This window comes from Anopheles coluzzii, chromosome 3 (assembly GCF_943734685.1).
Source record: "Anopheles coluzzii chromosome 3, AcolN3, whole genome shotgun sequence".
NCBI classification, from domain to species: Eukaryota; Metazoa; Arthropoda; class Insecta; order Diptera; family Culicidae; genus Anopheles; species Anopheles coluzzii.
The window spans coordinates 87,542,731-87,559,064 of record NC_064671.1 but is presented as its reverse complement, the minus strand read 5'-3'; the positions used below and the strand labels follow the sequence as shown (position 1 = coordinate 87,559,064).

General features: G+C 47.6%; 7 protein-coding genes across 7 annotated transcripts in view; 3 read left to right on the top strand and 4 right to left on the bottom strand.

The window, feature by feature from the left end:
• Positions 1-16,334, bottom strand: part of LOC120955008 (lissencephaly-1 homolog) — a 233,112-nt gene that overhangs the window by 56,839 nt on the left and 159,939 nt on the right. The window lies entirely within an intron of this gene.
• Positions 22-1,538, bottom strand: LOC120955009 (uncharacterized). The gene is made up of 3 exons (XM_040375455.2): positions 1,368-1,538; positions 718-1,199; positions 22-639 (listed from the first exon to the last, which is right to left on the bottom strand). The coding sequence occupies exons 1-3, from the start codon at positions 1,441-1,443 to the stop codon at positions 121-123; spliced, it is 1,077 nt and encodes a 358-aa protein (XP_040231389.2). The 5' UTR covers positions 1,444-1,538; the 3' UTR covers positions 22-120.
• Positions 3,485-4,563, top strand: LOC120956668 (histone H2A, sperm-like). Its single transcript, XM_040378337.2, has 2 exons — positions 3,485-3,617; positions 3,756-4,563. The coding sequence occupies exons 1-2, from the start codon at positions 3,608-3,610 to the stop codon at positions 4,127-4,129; spliced, it is 384 nt and encodes a 127-aa protein (XP_040234271.1). The 5' UTR covers positions 3,485-3,607; the 3' UTR covers positions 4,130-4,563.
• Positions 4,523-5,937, bottom strand: LOC120956666 (uncharacterized). Its single transcript, XM_040378334.2, has 2 exons — positions 5,466-5,937; positions 4,523-5,395 (listed from the first exon to the last, which is right to left on the bottom strand). Exons 1-2 carry the CDS (start codon positions 5,859-5,861, stop codon positions 4,883-4,885), a joined length of 909 nt encoding a protein of 302 aa, XP_040234268.2. The 5' UTR covers positions 5,862-5,937; the 3' UTR covers positions 4,523-4,882.
• On the top strand, positions 5,943-7,657 carry LOC120956665 (uncharacterized). Its single transcript, XM_040378333.2, has 2 exons — positions 5,943-7,339; positions 7,403-7,657. The coding sequence occupies exons 1-2, from the start codon at positions 6,006-6,008 to the stop codon at positions 7,428-7,430; spliced, it is 1,362 nt and encodes a 453-aa protein (XP_040234267.2). The 5' UTR covers positions 5,943-6,005; the 3' UTR covers positions 7,431-7,657.
• On the bottom strand, positions 7,642-8,625 carry LOC120956667 (signal peptidase complex subunit 2). Its single transcript, XM_040378335.2, has 2 exons — positions 8,421-8,625; positions 7,642-8,284 (listed from the first exon to the last, which is right to left on the bottom strand). Exons 1-2 carry the CDS (start codon positions 8,472-8,474, stop codon positions 7,748-7,750), a joined length of 591 nt encoding a protein of 196 aa, XP_040234269.1. The 5' UTR covers positions 8,475-8,625; the 3' UTR covers positions 7,642-7,747.
• Positions 9,535-16,334, top strand: part of LOC120955967 (cAMP-dependent protein kinase catalytic subunit PRKX) — a 49,872-nt gene continuing 43,072 nt past the window's right edge. The window contains exons 1-3 of the mRNA XM_040377253.2: positions 9,535-10,733; positions 11,909-12,507; positions 12,635-13,065. Coding sequence (XP_040233187.2) covers positions 12,149-12,507; positions 12,635-13,065 — 790 coding nt within the window. The 5' untranslated portion in view covers positions 9,535-10,733; positions 11,909-12,148. The remainder of the gene's footprint in view (positions 10,734-11,908; positions 12,508-12,634; positions 13,066-16,334) is intronic.

The window sequence follows — 16,334 nt, the reverse complement described above, 5'->3', positions numbered from 1 at the left end:
GAATAAAGTTGTACGTAACATTTTTATTATTGCTTTCGTCACGGTGTCTTTCAAATGGATGAGAAAGGAAATTTTTAATTTCCCAGGTCTTATAACTTAAGCTATGCTGTGTGTGTGCGCTTAAAGCGTGGTCCGCACGGCCGTGCGGATTCGCTGCACCGTGTTGGCAATTGGGGTAACGATCACATACAGCGCGACCGTACCGATCGCTATCACCAGCGTTAGCCGCACGTTGGCATCGTTGTCCTCCTGGAACCAGCGCGAATAAACGCCCAGCGAGATCGTGACAGTGGCGAGCAGGTAGGACACCGTGCCCACGATACCGTGCCCGAGCTTGCTGTAGATCGGGCGCATATAGTGGCGCAGCTGAAACGCATACTTCGTTGTAACGCCACCGGCGATCGATACGAGCGTGAGGCACAGCGTCACCAGCCCGAAGATACCGTGCAGCGTCTGGAAGTGGGGCTTGCCGAGCCGTACCTTGTTGAGGAAGATGCACACGGACGCGATCGAGATGAGTACGCCGGCCACGGCCTGCAGCAGCCAGTGCAGGAACACCTTCGTGCGATGCTGGCAGCGGTGGGTGAAGTAGTTCGTTCCGGACATTGTCAGCACGGCCTGGGACATGAGGATCAGGTACTGGAAGAGGTTGAAGATCGTTTGTAAAACATGCAAACATTACGAACAAACACACGCGCACAGTCACGATCGGCTTACCCCAATGGACATGAACGTTGGGTGCCAGGAGAACAGCACCATCGCATGGTTGAAGCAATGATAGGTGATGAACCCGGCCACACCAAACATAAGCACATTGATCAGCACATTGGCAAGCACTAGCTTCCTGCTGAACGTGGCATTACGCTCCACTGTCCGGTTGTTCGCGTTCCGATTGCTGGTGTTCCGTTTTGCACGATCCATCATCCCCTCGCCGGTGACGGTCGTTTCGTCGATCGAATCCTTGCGCTCGTCGTTCTCGTCGTCGTCCCGGTAGTCGGCAAACAGTTGCTCGTGTTCTGCGCTGGTTCCTTCCGGCTCTTCCCCGCCCATACTGGTGGCGTGCCGTGCGCCGTTCTGATACGTACCGTAGACTGGATGACGCGTTTGTCTTATCTCACGGGGGCTTGCGACAACTCCTGCCGTCGCCGCTGCTGCTGTTGCTGCGTCGTGGTTGTTTTGTTGCGCACCCAGTAAATCAGCTGTCGTGTTGAAAGGGGTTCGGTAGGGATGGTGAGAATGTATCAGTGGTAAAACAAAATAACGCTCTGTTTACAGTAATTTCTCCACTTCTTACGGGTAGAGCATGGAGTGAAACGAAGATCGCGGAAAGGGAAAAACTCAAGCATGGGTGATGCGGTTTACTCTACCTGTTGATCCGGCATCGGGAAGCAGTCGATCGTACGGCACCGCCGATGGTTGAGATTCTCGGTCATCTTTCCCCATGCCGGTGTAGCAGTGTAGCTGGGTATCACACGCAAGCGCCACAACCGTACCCGCGTCTCAGTACAGCGCAAACGACGGAATGATCATGCGGCCGTCGCTGCGTGCAATTGGCGCGCCACCTTCATTATCGCTCAAGTGGTGTCCAGAGGGTGGGGGAGAGAAAGAGCATTAGCAAATAATTTGTTTGCACAATGATTCGGTGCTTATCTTTGTGCGAAGCATTCGGGAGACTGTGCGGTTCAATACGATTCGGAGTCTCGGAAGCAATGGATAGATAATTCCTTTTAATCGGTCAACTTGAATGGACCGAAACTTGTCTGGAGAGCATGATCAAATGATTGTGTTGGTTCCTTTCTTGTTACATGAAGTGGCAAGAGATTAATTCGACTATCTCATAAAAATACCTCAAAATCGTATAATTTAACTTTTCCTTTTTGAATTCAGCCTGTTAAATATGAACTCAGAAACAGAAGAAAGAGAAACGAAACATTTCTTTATTTTTCATCTTATCAGTATGGTGTGAATGTGGCAACCGTTTTTGTAGTTGCTGTTTAAACCTTTCACATTTTTTATACAAATTGATTGTACGGACGAGGTCGAATTTGTTTAATTGTTCGGAATAGAGTTCTAATGGGGAGTTGATAAGATTAGCTAAAAAATAAAGTACGGAATGCGTACGTAGAGCGTACCGAATCTCAAGCAGCTTCAGATCGCCAATTTTAGTATATTTTTCTATTCTCTGGCACGTGCCTCAATGCCGGAGGTCCCTAGGGTACCCGTGATGATATTGTTTTATTTGTTTTAGCATAAATTCGAAATTTAAAAAAAATCGCAAAAAATATGTCTTCAGTCGTTTATATAAATCGTAGAGAAGTTGAGCCAAACCTACAAGCAAATAAGGAGAATTTGTGCCATTATTTTTAAACATTAAAATAGTTCCTTTCCTTTCATAATAAAACAATCACGCGTCCGGAATCAATTACGGAGCCGATTCCGACGCTGGAATCGATTCCGATTCCGGAGCCGATTTTGGAGTTTACTCCAGGGCCGATTCCCGAGTCGGCTGCGGAATCGATTCCGTTATCGGAATTAGAATCGGCTCCAGAATCGGCACCAGAATCGGATTCGACCTTGGAATCACAATATGCACCGGTCACGGAATCAGGACTAACTCCATAAATGAAATTTGCTCCGGAATTAGAATCAGCCCTTGAATTGAAATACGAGGATTCAGAAGCGAAATCAGTCGGGGAATGTCCATCTGGTCCTCTCTATCTAGTGATGGGCGGGTCGACTCGAACCTACCGAGTCGGAGCAGTTCAACCCGTTGGTGCAACGAGTCGGGCCAAGGTGGGTTCATTCCGACCCGTGGTTGCAGCGAGTTCGGGTCGACCCGAATGATGAGTAGGTGCGAGAGAGCATAAGCGACTTCGAACCGTTGGTGCTGCGAGTTCCAGTTGGGTCGGATCAATATAGGTTCAACACTCGACTCGAACTCACTGCACGAAATGGGTGGGAGTCGCTTATGCTTTCTCGCACCTACTCATCATTCGGGTCGACTCGAACTCGTTGCACCTACAGGTCGGAATCGATTCCGACTGACTCGCACCCGACTCCGGGTCGGGTCTTGAAATGAATCGTATGACTCACCACTAGTAGCATCGATGGACTAAAACGCCTATTTTTATAGATATGTCGATACCGACTCCGATTCGAAGCCGATTCTGATTCTGGATTCGATTTAGATTCTAAAACCGATTCCGCAGCCAATTCTTAGCCATTTCCGATTCCGGACCTACTATCCGGAATCGATTCCAGAAAAATGGGGAGCTAATCAGATTCGATTTCGACGAAAACCTCATTTTTCCCATCACTAGCCCCAACCCCCACGCGTTCCACGTATTGGAAACGTTCTTGATTCCCTTTTTCGGAGGAACTGTTTTTTACCCGAAAATTGAACACAACTCTGCCCACTGTGCCCATCTCGCTCTGGTGTGGTTGTGTGCGTGAAGGAAGCAACCGGTAAAATTGCGCGCATTTTTCCCCCCGTATCAAAGGAGACGCTACATTTCTCCATCGCAATTCATACGTTGCTGCCCGTGAGTGAGGAAGTGTTCAAGTTTGAGAAGGCTTTAGCGCAACAAAAAAAGCAATTTAATCCAATATGAAGAAAAGTGAGTACAGCTGGGACAAGGGATAAATGTGGTGGATATGGAAATTGGAGTTGTTATTCCATTATTGCGTGCTCTCTCTCTCTTCTCTCTCTCTCTCTCTCTCTCTCTCTCTCTCGTTCTTTGTGTTCCGTTCGCCAGTATCGAAATCGTCCCGTGCTGGGCTTACGTTCAGCGTTAGCCGCGTCTCTTCCACGCTGAAGAGGGGCAAGTATGCGAACCGGATCGGCGTCGGTTCGTCCGTGTACATGACGGCCGTGCTCGAGTATCTGGCGGCGGAGGTGCTGGAGCTGGCGGGTAATGCCGCGCGGGACAATCACAAATCTCGCCTGACGCCGCGCCACATCCAGCTGGCGGTGCGGAACGACGAGGAGCTGAGCAAGCTGCTGCAGGGGACGACCATCTCGCAGGGCGGCGTCATGCCGAACATTCATTCGGTGCTGCTGCCCCGCAAAACGGGTGCTAAAGCTGCCGGCAACAGCTCATCGCAGGAGAAGCAAAGCCAGGAGTATTGAGGAGGAGGAGGAAGAACATTTTGTCGAGACGAAGCCAGATGCCGGATCTCGGAGTGTTATTTTATTGATAAGGTTCTCTTTTAAAATGTATGTTACTCAGGAATAAGCATTGTAGTATGGTCAGTGATCAGTGAATTGCGCGCCATTTTGTATGCCATCTTCTCTATCGCTCCACGCATTCCTTAAACTCCAATCGCTATTAAGAATTTACGAATGTACAAACAGTCTCAATTCGATCGATATGAATAAGTGCAACAAATGCCCTCGAATTATTTACAATGCTGCAGGGCGGTTTATGTGTGCCAGCGAAAGCGTTTGAGCTTCATCGATCCGTGCTACGGCATAAATACACATTGATTCGGCATTATGAAGAGTGCAAAGTAAGGAGTCGAGTCAGTTTCTTAATAAATTTTATATACAAAAAAGCTCACGCATTTCTGTGTTCGTTTGCTTCGCGTGATTTTTTCATGATAATTTAATCTATTTTTGATCTCCGCGACCTGAGAACACTAATTTCTTTAACTAGCGGGCCGTTTTATATGGTTAAAAGATAAGATAAAAGATACATCACTCACAGATACAGAATGTAATAAAAGGGCGCAGGTAACTAATAATAATTTAAAAATACGCCACAAAGACATATTTTGTGTTCGATTAACTCCTCAAGCTCCCTCGACTCGCACTGTGCTTAATATTCTATCTAACGATGCAGTACTCCACTTTCTTCTGCTCTCTCGCTCTCTCCCTCCAGACTCACGGACTGCCCATATCGACAATTTTACAATTCCTATTCAAAAATCCCATCTCGCCCTCGAACAGCACCTCGTTGATGAGCCGCTGGGAAAAGGTGGCCTGCAGCCGGTTGAACGAGCGCAGCTTGTGCGCGATCAGCTTCCCGTACACATCGAACTGATCCTCTGGGTGGTCGGACGGTGGTTGTAGCGTCGCGTCGGCATGATCGATTGGTTCGATCCGCTCCAAATACTCGATCCGTTCGGCAGGGGGGGTTGTGGGTAGTTTACGCTTTTTCGACGGGGACCGATTTACCCTTTTGGAGGACGATGATGCACCCGGTACGGAGGGTTCGGGTCGATCCGGTGCGGGTGATGTGTAGCGGGCAGGCGTATCGGAGCTAAAGGGATCATCGCCTTCCGCGATAATATCATCCTCCCCAGGCTCAATCTCGTCAAGATCGTTCCCAGCATCGTCATGATAGTGGGGCGTCTCTTCGCCTTGCTCCAGAGCTTCCTCACTGTCGTCGTATTCCTACAAAAGAGAGGGAGAGTTTTAGCGTGTTCTTCCTTCTCCGCAATTGCAACCGAAATCCCGCTTGTACCTGTTCCTCATCCTTCAACACATCCTGATAGTCGTCGGTAGTGCTCGTCGGTTCCTTCAGCGTCTCGTGCTCGGACAGAAAGTCAAACAGATAGAAGTACCACAGCGTCGGCTTGTACACATCGTCCAGGGTGGTACCGGTGCGGATCGAGTTTTTCAGCTTGGCCATCTCGCGCCGATAGCTCGACCGAAGACCGTACAGCTTCTTCTTCACCTCGTCCCGCGTTGCCATCCGGTCCACCTCCCGGTACTTGGCGACCAGTGCATCGTACGCTTGCTCCCTTTTCGCACGATCCGAGTACTCCCGCGAGCCTACCTTCCACAGGCAGGGAAAGCTTTTGTACAGTCTTATAAATTCGGTAATAAAGCTACGCGAAAACAGACGCAAATCGGCCATGATCGCGTATGCGAGCACTCCCAAAGGGCTTGGGCTTTGTTTACCAACAAAACAGAACGATTAGCTGTCAAAGCGTCCCGCTCGGGCAGCTGTCAAACTGGGCGATGTAAATTCCGAAACCAGCGCCGGAAAGTGGTAAAAAAAATGCTACGACCCGAGGTGGTGGAAAAGCTGGAGTGTCCCTCCGTTGGGCTGGCCACCTCGTGGGCGATTGGTCGGCGTAGTGTTCCGTGCGAAAGTCTGGCCGAGTGTCAAAGCCTGTTCAAGCGGCAGTATTGGCCATTCCCGAAGGCAAAGATCGGCAAGAGCAGCAGCAAGGCAGCGAAGCTCCGCGAGCAGGGCAATGCGGCGTACAAGCAGTCACCGGACGATCCGGCCAAAGCGCTGGAGTTGTACAACCAGAGCATCGCCATGGCCGAGGAAGGTTCGGCCGATTTGGGCCTTGGCTATGCGAACCGATCGGCGGTGTACTTCAACCGCAAGCTGTACCGCGAATGTTTGCAGAACATTGAGCTGGCCCGGCGTCATAATTATCCCACAGAAATGAGGTCGAAGCTGGCGGATCGTGAGCAGCGCGTTAGGGAGCAGCTGAAGGAAACGGGCGGTAGCTGCGCGGCGGCGAAACCGAATGCCCCAACGCGCCACTGTTCGATCAAGGCCTGTCTGGAGGTGGGCGAAGACGGAGAAGGCATTCGAACGAACCGTAGCCTGGAGGATGGCGCGAAGGTACTGGTGGAAAAACCGTTCGTACTGGTGCTGGAAGCGGAACTGGCCTACCAGCGGTGCGACTTTTGCGGCGCAACCAACGAACACAACCTGCGACCATGCACGGGCTGCACCGGCGTGATGTACTGTAGCGAAGAGTGTCAGGAGCAGTCGTACCAGCGCTACCATCAGTTTGAGTGTGAAATCGTTGACGATCTGCAGCTGCTCTTTCGCGGCCCCAAACCGACCCGAATGTTTCACGTAGTGTTGCGTCTGTTCTGGCACGCGGTGCTACTGTTTCTCGAGGATCCGGAAGCTTTTCTGCGGCGCGTGGAGACGCCGGCCGAGCTGGAGCAGTATCGCGATCCGTTTGCGCTGGAACCGACCGACTATGTGCTGCATCTGCTTGCCATCTACAAGGATCGGGAACCAAACCCGGAAGACAGCAAAGATATGACGGGTAGATGCGTAACACAGTTCATGGCGATTCTCATGTACGCCATCGCGGTCAAGGAAAATGTCTCCCTGTGGTCCCGGCTGCAAGCAGTGGAGGGTAACGAGAAGCTGCCCCATCTGTTGTTCCGATTGGTGCAGAGGGTTGCTGCGATGGATCACAAGATGGAGGGTGTTACCTGCTTCTATCCCTTCACCCGTCGGCTGCGGCGTTCGAGCACACCGAACGCGAAACAGTCGGTGGACGAGCAGCTGCAATCCGTGGTCGTTCTGACGGGGCCAGTTGCCGTGGGACAGGAGCTAACAATCCCTGATGAAGAGTAAGCAATGTTGTACCATTTCAGAAAAAAATAAAAAAATATGACAAACTTTTTTATCCACAGAAAATCGGGGCAAAGGCGCAACGAGTAACGCAGCAGGCGTTTTCAATACGCTAAGGATGTTTCGTGAACGGTTCCTTTGAATTGGGTGTGTACGTCGTATAGCAAAAAGAAGAAAAAGAGCATTGAATTGTGTATGCCATATGATTCACTGTGGCCGTCCTTTGAAAAGGTATTAATAGTTAAAGCGAATTGCTTGGAATAACTTCAACGAACAAATGGTATGGAACTGAAATAAACCGTCAGTTTGAACTCGCACCCGTCCCGGAGCTAGTAGTTTATTTTACTTTTTACGCTTTATCGCTTTTTAGCAAAATCTGATTATTCTTACTGTATCTCTATCCCTCTCTACTTATCCTTGCGGTCTGCGTTCAGAGAGTTCACAATACGGTTCACCTCGCTGGCGACCAGATCATCCAGCACGAGCCCATTCACGTCGATAAAGTTGGCGACCGATTTGGTGACCGTTGCTTCCCGAATGCCGCGCGAATCCTTCAGCTGCACGGTCAGCTCGTACTTGTCGTCGTACTTCTTCATGTCGGAACTTGCCTGCCATCGTTTCACGGCACCGCTGGCATCCTTCTGGTTGCCCACGACAAAGATGCCCTTCTCCACGTACGTGGTGTAGACGGTCAGCACGCCCATCAGGAAGAAGTAGCACAGCACGCACACGATCAGCACGGGCTTCGAGGCGGGAAACGAATACTGATAGTCGTAACCGAGCGCAACCAGCGCAATTGCAACGGCCATCGCACAGATGAACAGCCGCCCGTCGATGATGGCGAAATGCTCCTTCATGTTGCTGTGCTCCATCAGCGCATTCTTCACCGAATCATCCAGCGCGTGCTTCACCGCTGTTCCGTCCCATTTGTTTATCTGGACCACCTGGTGGATGTTTGGTTTGCGGAAAATAGAAGCATACAGAAGCAGATAAGTTTTCCTTTCGTTTCACAAAATCTGTGACGTGTCGCTGTCGGGGGACACACCGGGGAACAGCACAGCTGTAATGGTCGTGCCTCACCTCTTCCTCCTTGGCAGGGACCGTTTCCGATTGCTTTTTGTTCTTGTTGGACATACTGGAGCCGGGATGCAAGGATCGGTAGCCTGGGTAGTTGTATTTATCAGAAGTTTGCAAGAGATTCGGTCAATCCAGCCGGCAGGGAATATTTCTGTTTTCGATTTTACAGCCAGCAGTGCTGCCAAGAAGTTGATGACGCTTCCGCGTTTGACAGGTACGGAAGCCAATTACCCAAGGAGCAAAATGAACACAGATGCTGTCATGGGGAAATTTACACATGGGGATATTTATTTTTAGCAATATTCTTATGGGTTATTTTATAACAAAATTCTATTTTTAAAAATAATTAAATGATTAAATAAAATTGGGTTGGTCTTATGTCCTTTATACATATGTAGTTTAATGATTAGGTGTTGTGGGAAACGAACTAAAGGTAGAAAAAGATAAAAGATAAAGGTAGAAATAGAGTAAAGGAATAGATAAAAGAAAGAGAGAAAGTTACGGCGATAAATTTATAAGAATACAGGCGATTCAGAAGAAAGAGATTGGAAAATTTCAATTCAACAAATTGAAGGAAAAGCGAGAGAGAGAGAGAGAGAATAACAGAGAAAGAGAGAGAGGGGGGGCAGAAGATAGAGAGATACACAGAGTGTGAGAAAGAGATAGAAAAAAAAGAGAGAACGCGAAAGTGTTACAAAAAGTAGATAGAAACGGAAAAAGACAAAGATAAAAAGGATGATTCAAATCCTTTTTTATTTTTATTGACTAAAAGTTAATGACAATAAAGATTAATTTTTCGCTGGAGTTTCAAATCTGTTGTCTGATTTTTTAAGTTTCCCATTCCCTTGCACCACTAAGGTGGCGCTCTAGCAGCAATCGAACACGATATCCGACACGAACAAACCCATATAATCATATGGAGGTGCACTGTCAGACACAAACAAACAAACAAGACAAACATGTCAAATCCCATACATTTTTCATGTTCGATGTCGTGTTCGATTTGTGCTAGAGCGCCGGGTAACCCTGCAAAAGTCTCAGCAGCAAAAGCAGCAGCAGGCGCAGCAAGTGTTTTCCGAATCGGGTTCTCCGCGCGCGCCAAAACAAGCGCGAGCGCTCCGTGCACTTCAGTCGTAGAAGAGAGCTTACTGCGAACGGTCGTAGTGTCTGCGCGCCGCACGAAGTTTCAGTCAACGTCTGTGCAACAACACGCCGGTCGGTGTTTCTGTAACGGCAATCAAGTGTAGTGTGGAAATCAAACGCCATCAAAATTGAATCTTTTTGCAATCGTTTATCGTGTATGTGTGTGTGTGTGTGGAAGCAATTGTGACGAAAAAACTAACAAGCAGTAGTGTTTAAAACTAATGAAAAGAAGATTGTAGAAAAATCTTTGCCAATTCACGTGTGTTATACAATTACCAAAAAGGCTCGATTGAAAGATTACATTGATTTTGATCTTAAAAGGCAACAGAGAAAGTATACAGTGCGTGTGTACGTGTGTGAGTGTGAACAAGTGAGGGAAAAGAAATTGAAAAAAAAACCGTATCGCGAAAATCTCCCACTTTCGGAGACTTATTTGTTAACGGTGTGTTTTGGGGGAAAATCGAACGTGCGGAAGTGCAGTGGTGTTTCCCCGCTCAATCGAAAGCGAGTGTGTCTCCGTGCGTGTGCCTTTCAGTACGCATCTGGCCGGCATTAAAAGGTGTTTGTTTTGCTCGTCTTTCGATTTGCTTTGGCTTACTTTCTACCGGTGGGCCTTCTTGGGGCGCGCGCAAGAGTAATTGCGTTGCTAACGAAAAAGCAAAGAAAAGGCCCACAACCCATCGAGTGCCGCTCGAACCACAATCATATTAGATCGGGCCTTTTTTCCGGCAACTGAGGCTAGCATCAAGGGCGCCCAAAACGCAAAAAATAAAATAAAGCACAGCGAAGGCAAAATTTTGGCAAATGACATGTGGAAAGAGAAAAGATAAAGAGAAAATGTGAATATCATTTTGCAGCTTCTTGCTATTAACGAAAATAAAACAAAAAGTATGCCACCGATGTGTACGGTACAATAGGTGTGTAAAGTGTGTGTGCGTGTATGTGCATGCGTGTGCTCGTTGCTTAGTGACGGAAAACGACGGAATTTTTGGTGTGGTTTTCGGTTATCAAGTGAAATCATCATAGCCATCCACCTGAACTAGGTTGGAAAAGTGACAACAGGACCGCGAACAACGAAAGAAAATTCCCTCAACTTGGTCTGGGACGGTGGGGAATTCCCATTCGTGGTGTTAGGTTTTTTTTGTTTTTGTAGCATCGTTCCTTCAAGTACAGGTAAGATAAAGAACGGTGTAAAGGATTTAACATTTAGTGTTATCAGCGCGCCCAGAGTGGAACAGCAAGTGCTATTGCCAAGCAGAGGAAGAATATTTCAAGCATTTCACCGCCTACTCTACCGTTTGATGGTTGCTAACGCCAACCAGTGAAGAAGACGCTATTATTTAATTGACACGTTCATGAGTACTTATCATTTGAAGATCTTCTTGTGACGCGGTATCTCCGTGGCTCTGTAGCGACAATTGTTTTATGTGATTCATAGCTCAATTAAATCACACATTATTGAGAAGATAAAACCAAGCAATAAAAGTGATCACTTTTCCTCTTTTTTAATTGGCGCAAATGTTCGAAAAGAAGAACAGCTTATACATTTATTGCATCAGTAAAAGCAAAATGTCGGCTCTCCCATTTTGCCCGCGACCGAGAGTCAAGTGGTAATTCAAATTCCTGTTGATGTACTTTGCACTACATAAAGGCAGAGCTAAAAAAAAGAAATAAACAATTCCTCAGCTAATTTACGACCGACAGCGGTCAATATAAAACGAGAATGTGTTAGAATTATGTGCAAAAGTGACTCGCTTAATCGATCCCCCGGTAAAAAGCGATCGTCGCTCCAACAATACCGTTGTGAAACCGATAAAAAACAGTAAACTAGAGACAGCATTAAACAGGCGCGTTTGTTTTTGCATGAACCATTTCGACCTACACAATGTCGTGGTACTGTCTTTTTTATCTGAATATTTTAACTGACAGCTATAAATCTGTGCAGCAGCAGACGATCGTGAATTTGTCGGGGTCGAGAGTCATCTTTCACCGGTGCATGTTCAATTCAACGCCACGGTCGCAAGATAAGACAAGATAAGACAACACAAAAGTGATTGCCAGGCGCATCCAGAATGCTGGAACAGTCTGTGATGTGGTTTTAAATGACAATGCACTCATTTACGGTCCAAAAATCATTATCACACAATTTACATCTCAAACTTATTCGCAAAAAAATACGCAAAACAATGTTCGCAACCGCTACCACGTGCTTTTTATAGAAAGAGCACGACCGACAATTACCGTCTACATTTCGGTGATTTATCGAACCGATTGTTCGTAGGGGTTGATGCGGTTGATGTTGTGTTGACGAGTTTTTTTAATGTACATTTTCTCGCATCTTTTTTCAGCCTTTCATCAACGCCGTGACGCAAGCACGTAGTTACGAAGCGTCCTGCCCTAGCTTAATTTAGCCGTGGTTTTATTGAATTTGTGGAAGAGTTTTCCGCATTTGACGGCAGGGACAATTCCTGGAACTATTCCGGCACCAGCAACTAGCCCAGGTCCAGGAGACACTGCCGAGATTATCGACTCACTCCACTTCACGCCATCCAGCCAGCCGTGCCCGATTTTGCTGAGAGCAAACAAAAATGTCCTCCTCGCCCCGACTAACCGGTTACACGCTGCGCCCCTCGGAGACGTCGACCACGGTGTCGGTAACGCTCAACAGCTGCGGGACGGGCATTAAAAAGCTTAGCATTAACGACAGCGTCAAGTCGGCGGGAAGTGCCAATTCCGGCGGCGAATCGACCGATCCGCTAGAGTCAGATTTTAGTGGCGAGGAGGAGGAGGAGGAAGAAGAAGAGGAGGAGGAGGAGCGTGATCTAGAAGAGGACGAGGAGGATAAGGAAGAGGAGGAAGAGGACGAGGAGGAGGACGACGACGAAGAAGAGGAGGAAGAGGACAGCGTTCGGCAGGACCGTCGGCAAGGCGAAAGTGTACGATTGAGGTAGGTTGGGTGTATTTACTTAAATTTCCGCCCCGAAAAAATGGTGAAACTCTATTATCTGTAAGCATAGTGAAGAAGTATTGGATTAAGCACGGGTTTGCTTTTCTTTTGCAATCCTTCACGGCAGGTTAGCGGCTGGTGGGAAAGGTAAACAGGGAACCACCAACCGGCAACAACAGCAAGCCGACGACGAGGACGACGACGAAGACGACGAGGACGAAGACGACGAGGAGGACAAAGCCGCCCTCCGTCGCAGTCCACCGAAAGGTACCCGGAAGCAAGTGTCCACCTCGTCCGCGGACGGAGACGAGGACGAACAGCAGGACGCAGGGCTGAGAGTGCAGCCGAAGGCTGCCAATGGTGCCGGAGGGAATGGGCGACAGCAATCCCGAGGTCCTGCTGCTGACGCTGACGATGGTGATGCTGATCGGCGCGGCGGCGATAGCGATGATGATGGTGGCGATCTATCTGATAAGAATAATAATATCGGCGCAGCTGTTCGGCGCAAACAACCGGAGGACTATGCTTTGGATGATTTTCAAATACTGAAAACGATAGGTGAGTGTCTTTTTCTTTCATAGTTTTCTATACTTCTTCTTATTTGATGTAACCTACGACCTACGAAGGTTATACATACCATAACACTGCTGACAAATATTTAAAAGGCTCTTAAAAACTTAATAACCTAGTAACCATTCACCCGATGGGATTGGGAATTGAACTCGTCCGAGCGACCACGTTGTAGCCAGTGTGTTTACCCAAGAGACCACCGAGCCGCTCGGTTTAATATCCAGCTATTAGGCTACATCAATGTTCAACATTGCATTTTTCTCAAATCGTTTTGCTGTGGTATGTGCAGGTGCAGATGAGTGAATGTCATAGTGAATCATAGTGAACCGATCGCTTTAAAATGCGTTCGATAAATTCATCACTAATCATCGCTTCCTGGAACGTTCGGAGATGGCCTCTTCATACAACAAATGCTGACCTCTTTCCAGCCAGCACCAGGAACAAAAGGGGCACGGTCGTAAAAATAAGACGTGATTTTTCACTTTCCTTTCTACATTCCCCCCTACCTTCTCCACAGAAGCAACCCCCTCACCAAGCACGTAGAGAAACATCATCAATTCCTAAACCATAACTCAGCGCTTATGGACTGCGCGGCACATGTGTGGCCGCTGCCGCATTTTCTCTTAAAAATTCTCCGAAGAACACCGAAGAAGCTGTTATTGTATCAGCTCTCGTGCGAGATGGAAGGAGGAGGTGGTTTCTCTCAGGCATAGCAAAACTAAGGAAAAAAGAGTTTTCATTTCCGTGCGAGCGAGATGGGAGAATCGCTGTCATAATAACAAAATATCGAACCTCGGTGCGTGCGGGAACGGTTGCGGTTGCCAGGTCGGTCAGCTTGGTGAGGGACGAAGACAAACACGTCCGTTGATCGAACATGGGATGGTGGCGTTGGAAAGCATTTTTTCCTGCCCCTTCTTCCGGTCGCTGCCGATGGCCTCCTTTTTGCGAATAAAAGTATATATATTTGCAGCATCACCATGCAGTGGGGACACTGTACTTCACGTGGTCCGCTGTAAAGTGGTGGCGGTATGATCGTAAAACATTTTTATTTATTATGACGCTGATCAGTCTGCGGGATTTTCCGAACACCGTGTCTCGGTCGTACAGCTTCAACTCTGCCTTTGCATTCGTGCATTTTGGGAGGACGGTGCCGATGCCAACACTTGGCGGTCACTTGTTACTCTGTTAGCGAGAAAGATCGCTTTTCCGCTTCTGTACGAACGGATCCACCATGGTACCAAGGTCTACGATTCCAACGAGGCAAGGACAGGTTGTGTCTGTGGAAAGCTAGGTCAGTGAAACAGTTTACTAAAACAGACGTCCAAAATTAACCTAGCCCAAGGGAATGTACCAGATAGTTACTCATAAACTCGTTCTATATCGATCCGATAGCGGTGTTTCTAAAGAAAAGGTAGCTGTGGTATCAGAGTAAATGTGTACTCCTAACATAAACATACCACGCGTCGTTTGGAGAACTATGGCTTCTGGTTTTCTTAGCAGCGGGAACTAAAACTAGGCACCAAGCCAACGGAAACTCTCTCTCTCCAGAAAGACGTCTTTGTAGAAGGGAAAGAATCTGTGTTTTTGTGCAGGATTGCATCTTTTCCTCTCTCTCTATTTTTGTTGTGTGGATAATGCAAGACAACCACCCAAAGCAAAGTGCAGAACTACAAAGTAGTTCTTCCGGTAAGCCGCATCAAGAATCGATGCCAAGTTTACTGATGACGGTGCCGCTGCCGCCGCATGTACCCAGCGGTACCTTTCGTGGTGAGTTTGTGGAGCTGACTTTGAAATGCTTTTAACCGAACTGATGATCCGGCCGCACGCGTTGCTTACGTCCATCACCCATCCATCACAGTGGCAAGTGTCATCCGTCTCCGTACGTTTCTTATGAATGAAAAAAGCAATCTGACAAGCGGCTCAGCTACTACAGCACCAGAGTAGTGGCGTATCTCTCATTTATGTGTGTGTGAGTGGTTGTCACACATCGTTCAACTTCAACCGAGCAGAGGGCAGTAATTTAAAGTGTGGTAATTTTTAAGCATGATACATACACACTGTACACATCAGTAGGAGTCTTCACTTTCACTTGCTCCACTGGTGTTTTGGGACGGCCACCAAAGTGGTGAAGTAGTTCATCACCCCAAGACGCCATGCTTACCTGTCAGAGGAACAGACTGTGAGATAAGGAGACACCTACGAGGTGCAGATTGTACGCGCGTGACTTGTCATGTAATGTGTCGTACTCTGTTTCACTTTCTGCCTACGGTCTTACTCCATCGTGATGCTTTTTGTTCCTCGTTGTCACCACTGATAGCGTCCATCCGACGCGTTGGTCCTTCGAACCGGAACAGATAGTTAGCATCTCCAACCGTGTATCGGTAGCGCCGTTGACAATGATATCCAATTAATTTGAACGCAAAAGAAAAGCTTTTTCCTGCTTCCCCCACGCACAAAACCTGGACGGTTTGTTTGTAGTCGTTTTCTTAGAAATCAAATCAATGAGCGCAATCTTTTCGCTCGCAGGCCTTTTCCTGGTACCGTGCATTAGAACAAGAAACAGCGCATAGACTGTGTTCACCTGCTGCGTAACACAGTTGCGTGGCGAATGCTTGGGGGATGGAAATTACCGAGAAGTTAGATAATGTGATCGATTACATCAGGCACCGTTAGGGAGACTCGTTTGCCGATTAATTGTTATTGGTTACTACTTGCTGATTGCCATGTGATAATGTTGAACGATGAAACTCCAAATTAAGAACAACAAAGGGGACACAATTTTGCGTTACTTTATTGCTGAAACCGTTTCCCCATGCCTTGTTGGATCTTTGTTTATGAATGCCTTTTGCTATGATCAAAAATAACAACCAACGAGTGAGTGTAAAAATAACAACCAACGCTGCTACAATCACACACACAAATTCATTTTTTTCCGACCCGAGAAGCGTCGTTCCGCTTTATCTCGAGGACAAACCTATGGAGTATCACAAATCAGATGTCCTTGCCTACTGCCTGCGTGGACTTTGGCCGTGCGCTTGCTGGTGGACCAAATAAACATTCCGAGACAAATCTTCAGACCTTTTCCCCGTTCGGACAGGTCTCTTCTTCCATGTTTTGCACGGTTTGCATTCGGAATGAAATATGGATTATATGATTCTTATGTTGTTGACAAAGTAGCAGTGTGTGATATTCAGTTTGAAGTATGTGGGTTGGAAATCTCCCCCTTTTTCTGGAGCTGAGAGTGTGCGTGTTTGTGT